At 41.3% G+C, this 12,882-nt stretch overlaps 1 protein-coding gene across 3 annotated transcripts in view; it reads right to left on the bottom strand.

Annotated features, from left to right (window-relative positions):
- The window catches only part of ARHGAP18 (Rho GTPase activating protein 18), a 120,347-nt gene extending 113,144 nt beyond the window's left edge, over positions 1-7,203 (bottom strand). The window contains exon 1 of one of the 3 annotated variants that reach the window (XM_037147894.2): positions 6,992-7,203. In XM_037147894.2, the coding sequence (XP_037003789.2) occupies positions 6,992-7,104 (113 nt within the window). In that variant the 5' untranslated portion in view covers positions 7,105-7,203. The remainder of the gene's footprint in view (positions 1-6,991) is intronic. The other 2 variants (XM_037147895.2, XM_037147896.2) reach the window with 2 other exon arrangements.
- Between the last annotated feature and the right edge of the window lie 5,679 nt (positions 7,204-12,882).

The raw sequence follows: 12,882 nt of genomic DNA, 5'->3' as shown, positions 1-12,882 counted from the left end.
GTTTCCTTTCCCAACAGCCCAGATGCCAGAAACCTCACTTTCCCTAAAGACATTTAAGTGTTTTTGCTGCCAAAAAGCAACTACCAAATAGCATGTGTAAAGGAGAAGATGTTTCACACTCTCAGCACAGAAGGTCAGATACTCAGTGAACCTGAGAATGAGGAAGACTCCAGATGTAGAAACTGGTCACACTGGTCTCTATGGTTTCTGTTTACTTCTTAAAAAAAAAAAAAGGTGGGGGATTAACTTGGCCAGCTCAGAGGTTACAGCAACAATCGCAGATGGAAGTTCCAAGAACTTCAGAGTTATCTAGATACCATCCCTTCTGCCCCTTCTGCCCCAATCCACTCCCCCACGCTCTTCAAATAAGACAACTTGTATTCTCTATCTCCTCTTATCAAAAAAATAAATTCATTAAATATCAATACCAACTAAAACTTTCACAGCAAACCATTCTATCTCAGAGTACTTGTATAAAATGAAAGGTCTGGACCAGGACAGATATCGCCCAAAAGAGAGAGAATTCAGAAGAGTACTGACATCTCCAAGCACAGCACGCAGATCATGTTGTTAACCTCTCCCAACCCCCACCCCAAAACCAATACCACCCATGAAAACACCTGGATGCCTCAAGTTTCTGCAGTTCTGAGCTCTCTCACAGTGACACCTCCAGAATGACCAGCAGGGAGGATTCTCGGGACCCTCAGGTGACTAAATCAAGATGCGGGAGAGAGAAGGCAACCAAAGGGAGTGGGACCTCTCAGACTTCTGACCATGAACATGGAGTGCAGGGAACTTCCACTTCAGAGAAGGGTAGCCTTGGCCTCTAGGATACTGGTTTCTTTTTCTTTCTTTCTTCTTTTTTTAATGTTTTTTAAAAAAGATTTTATTTATTTATTTTTAAAAAGAGGGGAAGGGACGGAGAAAGAGGGAAAGAAACATCAATGTGTGGTTGTCTCACACACACCCCCTTCCTGGCCTGGCCTGCAACTCAGGCGTGTGCCTTAGACTGGGAACCCAACCGGCGGCGACCCTTTGGTTCACAGGCCAGCGCTCCATTCGCTGAGCCACACCAGCCAGGGCTTTTTAAAAAAATTATCCATTGACTTGTGAGAGAGAAAGACAGACAGACAGACATCCATTTGTTGTTCCACCCACCCATGCACTCATTGATTGATTCGTCTGTGTACCCCGACTAGAGATCAAACCTGCAGCCTTGGCATATCAAGTTGATGTCCTAACCAACGGAGCTACCTAGCCAGCGCTGGGTTTTTTTTCCAACATGTGAATGGTACTCATGTTTATACTAACAGGGAATTTAAAATAAGAGAAAAAATAATTCATTTTGCTTGTCCAATGATTAAAAACTATTTAAGTCTAACTGCCATTCAATCCAGTAGCAGTCCTATGCATCATGAAAGCATCCATTTTTATGAGTTCATTTTGCTGCAGTATTCTTAAAAGCACGACAAATACTAAGAACTTAAAACATAAAAAGAACAAACTAAACCTTTAAATAAGCACAAGCCCCACTTAGAGAAGAGAGACATGGGCGTACCACGCAGGCGGACAGTGGAAGAAGTGTGCCACGGAAAACAAGGAAAGTTTTTAGCTGTTTTCTTGTGGGGAGGGGTGTCTTGAGATTTGTAAACCCTTACGTATGAAAGGGGTAATGACAACATAAGTTTTATGAAGAAAACTTTAAACAGGCCCACAAAAATCACAAGCCTCACAGATGATAGCAGTTAAAAGTCAAATAACATAACTCTAAATAAAAGTAAGACCTGCCCATTTGGAATACTGGGTGTGTCTTTTTACAATTCAAGAGGAAGTGATAGATAAGGCTTCTAAAAGACATGATAAAAAATAAGTTTTTATAAAAGTACTTTTATGTCATGAAGTAGAGGACTAGATTGATTTAGAGAATAGTTATCCATATAGACAGGTTAAAAATGCATTTGGTCACCAAATCCTACAAAATTAGAATGAGAAAACATCCCTTAAATGGTAAGGTTAACAAAATGAAAAACCGTGGTACTTCACTTTTTACATAATTGCATTATAACAACTCTTCACCATCCCTTCCTTCACCAAAAATATACATAATTTCAGATAATACACAAATTTAGAAGGAAAGTACACGGGTTTTCTTTTTTAGTGCTATGAATTTATGTAAAAATGTTGACCTCATCAGGAAAGACAATGCCTCTTCCTTAAAGCTACTCTCAAAATGCTCCTGAGTTGCAGGTCTAAAACTGAGCTTCGGATCTTACCCAGTCCACCCCCTGTCACTTTGGGAGTCTCCAGCATCTAAATCGCTAGAGTTGTATAGACCAAACCTTGCAACAATCTTTAACTAGTCTCATTGGCTCATACACCACAACTGTCAGGAAATCCTACAGGCTCTACCTTCAAAATATTTCACTGCTAACCACCTCCACTACCTTAAACGACTGAAATCTAGGCCCAAGGCACCATCACCTTACCCTCCTGAGTAGTGTCCCTTCTACTACAGTCTACATTCAACAAAACAGCCAAAAAGACCTTTTACAACCAAAATATGCTGCTTCCCCCAGGTTCAAAACCCTCCCCGCTCACTGGCTCCCCATCACACTCAGAGCAACAATCCAATTCTCAAGCGCCTACAAAGCTGTCAGATCTACTCGGCCCACTTGTTTTCTCCTCCTTACCCTCCCCTACTCCCACCACTGGAACAGGGCTCTTGTCTCTTCTGGGTTCTTGTGTGTTGCTGCTGGGCTAACACCAGGCCTACGGCTTCTATACTCCCTACCCCTGTCTGCCTTGGGAGCTCTTCCCTAACTCTTATCCCCATCTGTATCTCCAAGGCTCATCAGGTCTTCATTTTCCACTCCAGGCCCCATCTCCCCCATGCTGGTGTTTGTCTTCCTGGTAGCCCCAGTTCCTAGAGAAATGACACACGGTAAGAACTCAGTAATTATGTGGAATGACGAGTGGCCAAATGATTATGCTTACTAAGTAAGTGTATAGAACCCAGAAACAGGTTCCATACCTTGAAAGATTTGAAACAGTCTAGGACTAAGCTAAGCATATGAAGATGGCAAGCATCTTCCATTTGGCACATCAAGCAGTAGAGTTGAGTTCTTAAAGGAGGAGAGGAGTGTGGAGACAGTAACAAGCCCAGTGGCCAAAAGAGGATCCGCCCACATTTCATCTTGCCATAAAAGTAGGTTCACAGGCCTCAGTGCGGCTCACCAATGCCCCAAGGCAGGCTTGCTGTAAGTGGCTACCACTAGTTCAGATTGATTATTTTTCTCTAGCTCAAAAGGACATTTCCAAGGTCTTTCACACTTCAAAGGCCTGAGTTTTTACATTATGATTAATTTTCAGTTAAACCATTTTTAGTTAAGTACATGGATCACACCCATGTTTCTTAACACATAACAAAATATTGATGAAAATGCAACATAATATTTATATGCTGGAAGGCTCAGTAATTTCTTTCCTGTAGTTTACCTAGTGTTAAGGAAAGTAGGAGCTAGCTATGAGCCAAGCACACTTTTGTGGGCTACATGGATCATCCCACTGAACTCTCCCAATGAAGTGAGAGCTATTATGAAGTTCAATTTACAAACAGAGAGTTAAGTAACTCCTCCATGACCACAGCGCCAATGAGTGGCAGAGCCGGGATGTGAACCCAGGCCGACTGGCCCCAGGGCTCAGAGTTTTAGGGTGTACGCCGCCGTGACACAGAGACTCTTAGTTCTGCTTATCCAACACCAGTGGCAAAGGGGGTCAGCAAAACAAGACCCTACACGATGAATGTCATCCGTTTATTTGTAAGAGACATGAAAAATACCTCATATATCAACTCCAGCTAAAAGGTCCTCTAAGAAGGAAAATCTCTTTTACATTAGTATTTACCAAAATATCAGCAAAAAGGATACAAATCAAACAAAATACTTTTCCTTAAAATGAGAGAAAAGTCAAGGGAGAACAGTAAAAATAGACAAAATACAGTATTATTGGAAAAACAGCTTTGCAAAAGCAAATATTAAGAAATTTGCTTGAAAATTAACAAATAAACAAAGTCTTATAAATATAGCTACTCATAAAGTGGTTTCCTTTGCAAACATCTGACTGTGTACAAGCCAGTCGGAACAACTAATGTTAGCATATTTCTTTAAATCTTAATGTTTTGAGAAAATACAACAAAAAAATTGAAAATGGATTCTATAAATATTTGAGAACCTCTAATTAAGAGTAGGAGAAATTCCTTTATCTAGCATCTAATGAATGCTTCCTGATGAGGAGGGATAATGGAATGAAGGGAATTTTAGACTAACTGATAACTTATAAAGAGATTAATTCCCTACTCTCTCAGCTTCCCTAAAGACCAAATAAAATAGGACTTTTTTTAGGCAAGTCTAAAATCAAAAACTTTCTATAAATATTCTTAATCATATACATAGCCCTTTACACTTTTAAACGGTATATACATGAGTTCATCTTATTAAACTAAATGTTTGATTAAAAAATTCATCAGAGTGCATATCATTTTGAAGAAACAAAAGTCTTGCAATAAGCCAAGTTAGATTTCCATGGTCCCTCAAACAACTTTGAACTAGGTGGGGATGGGGGAGGATAGACAGAATCTAACTTTTTCTCTCCGACTTTTGTTTGCCCCCTAGTGGGGTAGCTCAGCTGGTCAGAGCATCGTACTGATACACCAAAGTTTAGGGTTTGATCCTGGTCAGGGCACACATAAGAACTGACTGCATAAATCAGTGGAGCAACACACTGATGTTTCTCTCTCTCCCACACGCTGCCTTCTCTCTCTAAAATCAATAAACACTTTTTAAAGTTTTATTTGTTCTGGTTTGGTTTTGCCCTTTCAGGAGCTTTTTCAAATTGGCAGCAACTATCAACCCTGTGCCTCTGAGCAGCTTCCTACTAGTTGACCAACTCAGCCAGCCCAAGCCTTGTGCGCTCCCTCCTCCTCCACCCTCCCTCCTCCACCACCATCTTTGGCAGGTCAAATTCTGACCCATCCCACCCTCAAATCACTCTGACCCTCCCACTTCAGTATCTCTATCCTTCCAGGCTAAACAGGGAACCTCCCAAAGTAACACAAAAGCTTATCACGGGCAAAAGCTAACTTAACAGCTAATGTGGACTGGCTCCTCTTCCTCCTCCTCCTCGCCTTTCCTCCCAGCCCTCAAACCAGAACTCCCATCTTCTCCAGCCCTAGGACTCAACTTTGGTAGTGAGGTTTTGGGGTCAATACGGACAAGCCATATGGCAGCCAGCAGAGGAGGCACGTGGGCTCAGACCTAGTGCTACCGCTTTGCAAGGATCGCTCCCTGTGGGAGCAGCTGCCCAATCTGCCACCTGAGTACCTCTGGACTCAGCTCTAGCATAGGTGGAGAACGATCCGTTCCTCTCTTCTGTTCTCTCAACCCACACAAGTATAGGCCACCCACAACAGGCTGCAAAAGTACAAACACAGGATGAAGTCTCCAGAACAAGACATGCAGCCCCAGGCAAAGGCCTAGAACCACAGACCTTGCAACAACCTAACACCTTCCTGGGGGTGGCAAGCCCTCAAGGTGAACATAAGAAGCCTGGACTCACTGTCCCTAAGGTTCTTTTCACTCTCACAATAAAGACCCAAGATTCGGCTCAGCTCCTCAAGCCACCCAGACTGAAGTCACAGGAGAATATGCTTAGCTTGCCCAGTTCTGGCAATTTTGACTGTCGTGTGGACTCCAAGCTATGAAAGTTATGGGGCTGGTCTTCTGCAGAAAAATAGATGACTGCTCACAGAAAATACTCAAAATAGCAGAAAATAAAATGTAACCACACCAGGAGGCAATCCTCCTTTATCTTTAGAAATGAACTGACTCCTAGTGGAATGCACACTGTAGTTGCCACCTGAAGAGACCAGCCTGGGTGTCTAAGGCAGAGCACTACAGCCGTTCTTCTGATTTGTACTCCCCTCCCCCATATGTGGGGTTTTAAAACAAATGAAAGAAGGCATTATTTTAACTTAAGGCATAAGCATAAGTCAGTTACACAAGAACAAAGGTTTTATTATCACATGAAAAGCCAGGGAGGAAACACACTTACTGACAACTAATTTAGTGCCCTACACAATTAGGTTAGCATTCGGTTTTTGCAGGCGTTTAGGCCAATATTTACCATTTATATCTCAGACTGAGGTGAAAACATTAGTCTGTCTCATGAGAAGGTCACTAGGAAAAAAAGAAAAAAAAAGTCCTTGGAAAGTGGAACTAAGTACCCAGGTAGAGGGAAGGGTACTCTGCCCCTCAGTGGTCTGTAGCACATTTGCCCTCTTCACCTACAAAGTGATTTAATATTAACCACATTTTTCTGGCCTGAGTACTATCTCCTGACCAAAAAATGCACCCCCCACCCCGCACACACCAAAATTCACAAACAGGAAAGAATATAAAACATACTAACACAGGCCAGTGGCTTGGGCTTTTTGCCTAAGAAGTGTGCTTTCAGCAAGGGCACGGGGGAAACACCAGCCTCTAACAACAGCTTGTACAGCGAACACCGCCTCCCCCCCCCCCACCACCCGCCGGCCCCCTCTCCTCCGCCCCCTGGTGTTGGCACACTTTCCCAACTAACAGTTGCGCGCTGAGCCTCGAGCCCATTCAAGAATTCCACTGTAGGAAGTGTTTCAAATATAGCCATTTGATCTTTCAGCATTTGAAATGCACCTGCTAAGCAACAAGTCTGACAGGCATAGCCCCAGTCTTTCCCCCTCTATCTTTACTAGTAATTGCATGCGCTATTTCAGACTTGGACTAGACGAGATGCAAAGTAAATAAATGCCCCGCTAAGCACTTCTGCTGCTGCAGAGGTTAGGTTACACACGCGGAGTCATTCCTTTCTCCCCGCATCAACTTCCCGTCACTTTTTTTTCCTGGAGCAGGTAAGAGGTTTTTGTTTTGTTCTCTGGCTTTCAAATGCCAGGGCTTACCTCGAGGTGGCTTCCTCCCCTTCCTGGCCATGGCTCCCCGCCACAGCCCGGTCCTTGCCACTGTGGTGGTAGGCAGTTAGCACCACTCCCTGGGAATTGGAGAGCCAGCTCATGGTGAAAGAAGGGGCATAATTTCTGTGATCCTGAGTCTGAGAAGGGGAGTGAAGTTCCTGGCTCGCCCGGCAACTCCGTTCATTAGCATCGGCCAGCTCCTCCTCCCAGGGCCAGCGATTCACACGGGAGGGGAGGGGCCTTCTGCACTGAAGGGCTGCCGGACTCTCCAATGAGAAGAGCTGTGACTCAGTATTGTTTCAACCCGGGGCCATTCCAGCTTGAGTAGCTACAGTTTAAGGGTTTATGGTCGGGGGATTACTTGTTGCCACCACCCAGGAGAAATTCTGATCTGATTAAACTGTCAGGCTGTGGACTCCTGTCATCAATTTAAGTACAAGGCGTCTTGGCTGGGAAACAACGAGTTACTGCAGGGCCTGTTTTCCCTTCCCAATTCCTGTTTCCATCTGATCATTTCTGCTACTTCATGAAACATGAGTAAGGGCATTTCTTAACCCCTTCCTCTTGTGCTATAGTTAAAATTAACCCTAGCAGAAACCAACGAACCTGCTGCAAAACTGCAATTGCAGGTCACAAGAAAGGCTTTACCTCTTGTGTCTGGTTAAAAATATCTGAATAAAAATGACGCTGTAATGTCTGCTTCTTTCACAGAAAAGCCAATGCCAAGTTTCAAAACACCCTCCAGTATCAAAAGGAGATGCATCTCTACCATCGCGTAAATGCTATTGCTAGAAATAAAAAAAGACCTTGTCATTGGCTGAGCACCTGTATACCAGGCTCAGCATGACAGTGACAGGACTTTTTACCTGTGTTCTCTCTCATTCACGTAGTTCAGTGTTCTACCTCTCTGTAATAATCTCTCTGTTCTAGCTCTCTCTCCACCTCTCTACCACACACATACCCTACAACATAGGTACCACCATCTGTATTCTGCAAAGTACGACGGAAGTGAAGCTGAGGGCGGGTTAAGTAACTTGTCTACTACAACACAATCGTTCAGAAGCTGGATTTGAGCAGAGTTCTAGGCTAAATTCCACTCTTTTTAACCATCACTCTTTCTTTTTCTTGGAGATCAGGAAACGAGCTCAAATTTGTTAAAAATACGGAAGATATTTCTATTTCTTCTCCCCTAGAAAGTTCTACTCTCTTCTATGTACCTACTAGTTTGAATTGAAGTGACTTTTGGGTTATTTTTGACCTTTATGATCTATCTAAAATTCCTCATGAACAACTTTTCAACTTCATCATTCCAGAAGCATCTGATTTATATTTCTGTCATTGTTTAAAATTATCACGAGAAATAATTACACAAACTTACACACACTTGAAGTATTTAAATTGATTTTTAATCCTCTCATATCTATAAGAAACTGTCATTCACCAAACTTTTCCTTTTAAAAAGCGTTAATCACAGCTTCCTTCCTCCCCCTCCACCGTTAGGTATTCAATCTTTGCATTTCTACCTTCTTAGGGCTCTACCTGTTTTTTCCTTTCTATCCCTGCACTGGCCAGGACCCTCCACACCTTATCATTAAGTCATAGCTCAATCTCGCAACAGCTCTTTTAGCTCCTTTCCCTGCCTTCTTCTCTAAATTGTTTTGTATATTATCGCAACCAAGCACAGCCCTAATGATGTCTCTCTTTGCTTCACTCTTTGCCAGTGAAAACTGGCTCCCCATCACTGCCAGAACCAGTTCCAAACCCTAACAGACCACGGAGTGCTCTTGTGACCTCACCCGAGTCTTCATCTGTCAAACACCACTCCCTCTGGGCCCACCCTCATTCTCGTCTCTTCTTTTCCGCATCTAACCTGATCCTTCAACACAGTGGGCCTTCATTGAATGTTGGCTGGATGAAGAACTGAATGGATCAAACGTGTCTTTAGAAAGGGTACTATATTTCCAAATTAGGATCGGTAGTATCAGACAAGTGGTTTCCATGCCCATACCAGTGTGTGAATCTATGATGATACGTTCACCAGGGCAAGGGGGAAACTGACCGAAGTGTGTGTATGAGTTCTGTCATTTTTAACGTCCTTCTGCGGAAAATAGTTAACGACCACACATTCCCACTTCTTTTTTACGCAGCTGCTCTGAAATGCAAAAAAACCTGGTGTTCCCTACCTTGTACAATGATCAGCGGAAAGCCACACACTCTCTTGGAAACTCTTTTCTTCTCTGTTTCTCCATTGCACTTCTATTTTTCCCTTACTTTCCTAGATAGTTTTGTATTCATTCTTTATTCTTATACTATGTTTCCTTCCTCCTTTGCTATATCTTCAGCTTATTATGGTCATATGTGCCCATTGACAGATGTGAGCACTGCCAACTCTGAGATAATTCATGAAAAAGGGAGCTTTTGTCCAGTTTCAGCCAAAATGATGATTAAGTTATGTCTTTGTCTATTCATACTCTCCACTTTATAAATAACAAATAAATCACAATATGAAGATTAAAATAGCTTCAATGAAAATTTTCAATGAAAGTTTCAATTTTCATTAAAACGATTTCACGGGTTTGAAATAATTTTAGGGTTCACAATGACCATGGTTTTTAATTTTTGAGGCAGACAAGAACATGTGGCATAAGTTGATTTGCATAGCCTGAAACATAAAATTTGAATCTTACTAATTTAACTTTCAGGTCCATGGAAATCCCCTGGACTCCTCCTCCTTCCCTCCCACAGAGGAAGCCCTGAGGATATTACCCATCACAGGCAGACAGCTGGTAGGATTGTGCCCTGGTGCAAACAGCTTCATATAGAGGCGCAAGTAGATTAAAAATTGTTTTCAGAATTTTCTTAGGACCACGACGAAAGCAAACCTCAGTACCAGTATGATCCCTTGAAAGGCTGTTCTTTTTCACACCCCAAACCCTAGGAAGATTTAGCTAGAGTTCATCCCTTACACCGAGTCTGCCTTCTTCATAGAGATACATGTTTTTTTAAAGTACTCTCTTTTGCAACCACTTTAAAGAAACACCAAGAACCTAATGTTCTTGAACATATTAATATCTCAGGCTATTAATCTCATACCAAATACTTTGTTCTTATGAAACATTTTACAAAGTAATTAAATAACATCAAGAAGTTTAAACATTCATTTTATTCATTCCTTTTAAATGGGTGTACTAGATGACATCGGGAGGAAGATTTATGTACCCAAATTAGTTACTAAAAGTAGGGTGGAGAGCCCTGACCTCTGCAGCTCAGATGGTTGGGCAATCATCCTGTAAAGTGAAAGGTCAGTTCAATTCCCAGTCAGGACACGTGACTGGGTTGCAGGTTCTGTCCTGCTGGGGACATGTGCAAGATCAATGATCTACATTTCTCTCTCACATCAATATTTTTCTCCCTCTCTTTCTCCCTCCTTTTTTCTCTCTCTAAAGGCAATAAGCATGTCCTTGGGTGAGGGTAAAGAAAAAGAAAGAAAAAAATTAATAGGAAAAACTTCGGTGGTATCAAAAAGGTTATCAACTGATTTTTTATATTTTGATTTAAAAACCTATTAAGTAATCCTATTTTCAGGGTACCATGATTGCAATGAAATCAACATAGTTATCAAAATTATTCTCAATCGGTTTCTGTCACTTTAAATGGAATTGACTAGGAAGAATGTGTACACTCAAACTGTAAGATGTCAGAAAGCCTGTACAGCCACACGAGGCCACGTGAAAGCTAACCTTTCAACTGGCAAAGTTAAACTCCACATAACGATAATACAACAAGAACTTAAATAAATTAATCATCAACTGTGAAGTTAAAGTTTTACAAAGGTGATAAAACCTGGATTTATATGGTAGCAGCGACCAATGAAGAGGGCGTGTTCTAGTGCGCTCTACCTGATGTTTTGCCATGGCTTTTCATGAATAATTTTTGTAAGCTTGCAAGCAATTCGATTCTATCCTGAGGAACTGTGACTGAAAATTATTCCATATACTGAATCTAAATGTACTTTCTTGCAAATTGGATCATTGTTACTAATTCTGCCTCTGAAGCAATAAGGAGAAAACCTTTTCCCTTCCTCCCAACAGCTCTAAAAATTCTATATTATTATCAGTAGTTTTGGGTTTTTTTTTAACTGTCCCTCCACGGAGAAAATACTGTCCGTGCTGGAACAGTTTATAACTGCGATTGCCAGAGGCTAATTTCAGCTTTCTGGCAAATATCTAGTAAAGACCTTTCTTACAATTAAAGAGTTTACTACCATTAAATAATAATAGCTAATACTTAAGTGTTTACTCTTTGTTCAACATGGCACACACAGTCTCTTTAATTGTCACAATAGCACTGAGAGGCAAATATTAGAATTATGCCTACTTTACAGATGAGGAATATGAGGTCACTTAGCTAGTGGGTGGCAAACCAGCACATGTAAACCTGAATTAATGTAACCATTAAGCTTGAGTTCTTAAATATTATAGGTCACAGCTGTCCTGAAACTGACTGTGTTTTGTTTATGAGAAAAAAATCCACATGAATATTTAATGAGGTAAAATCATCTACAGCAAATCTATAGTGTTTAACCAAATGGCATATTGATGTAAATGCAATGCTATGGAGATTAACTCTCAGCCAGGCACAAATACATTATTAGCTTCTTTTCTGGTTCTTTGAAACTTCTTTTTTATATCACATTACTGGGGGATTGTGGCATAGTGATACATACAACTGTATGTCATCATCATTATGCCAACATATCTAAAATTATTTATGTGCACAGAAATAAAATGATCCTGGCCACTGTAATTATAAACATTCTCTTTAAAAATGTATGAGGCAGAAATAGAACTAGATTTATGGACCCCAAATTGTACCGAATTTCATATATACAGGGCCTTGGAAAAGGCCTTGCAAGAGCAAGACTCTGAAAGTTTAACTTCACTTAGCTTCGTGGTACATTCACCTCTTATACCAAAACTAGCCTATACTGGAAATCAGTCAAGTTCAGGAAGTGCATGACCTGAGCTCTTCATTGGCTTTCTCTTCGCTACTGAATACAATGGGACCCAGGTTGCCAACACCTGCAGCCGAAAGCACAAAGTTAGGGAGCGTGAAGCGCATTCTGGAGGTAGGCACAAATGAAGACTCAATTTAAAACGTCTGGAATTGTAGCAATACTTAGATTTGCTCCAGTACAAAAGCCTTGTCCTGAAGTAAAATATGGAAGGATGCTGATCTCCTTGACAAGTCAAAGAAGCTGTGGTGTCTGGCTTGCACCACGCCTCACTCTGATTGAGAGAAACCTCTTTCTATAAGACCCTAGTCCCAAACTGTTTGTGCTCTTGATATACTCTGAAGTTATCTAGAAGAGTTATTTGCCTTAATTCTACTTAATAATTTGGCTAGCTGTTTTGTTACAAAGGCTCAAAGAACATAGCTATAATCATGAGGCTCTTGGCCTTCTGAAACTTTAAAACAGACTCAAAATTATGGGGTTGAAGTTGTCCAATCCAAGTTTATATCTAGTCCAAAGGGCTTATTTTTACAGAAGCAGATGCTAAGAAAAAAAGGTTATACAACAGCTAGTCAGCCAGATGTTTACAGAGCCAGGACTCTTAAGGTTTAAGGAAAACATCATATCCAGCCACCAGAATATTTTCTCGCAGTAGGAAGTGTTCAAACACAGAGACTGTCTCAACACACAGTCCCTGCCTCCATCTAAATGCCTTTTGTAAGGCCTGGTATCCAGCTCTTATGAATCACTCCTAAATAACACCTTCAAAATTTCTATCCAACCCGCACCAAAGAAACCCAGAAAGTTTTCTACAATCCAAGTAGTGAAAAAATTTGAATTGCACTATATATAATAGAAAATATAT

This window comes from Artibeus jamaicensis, unplaced genomic scaffold, assembly GCF_021234435.1.
Source record: "Artibeus jamaicensis isolate MK-2021 breed Jamaican fruit bat unplaced genomic scaffold, CSHL_Jam_final contig_387, whole genome shotgun sequence".
NCBI lineage: Eukaryota > Metazoa > Chordata > Mammalia > Chiroptera > Phyllostomidae > Artibeus > Artibeus jamaicensis.
The sequence above is the reverse complement of the archived record's forward strand: the minus strand, read 5'-3'. Positions and strand labels throughout refer to the sequence as shown.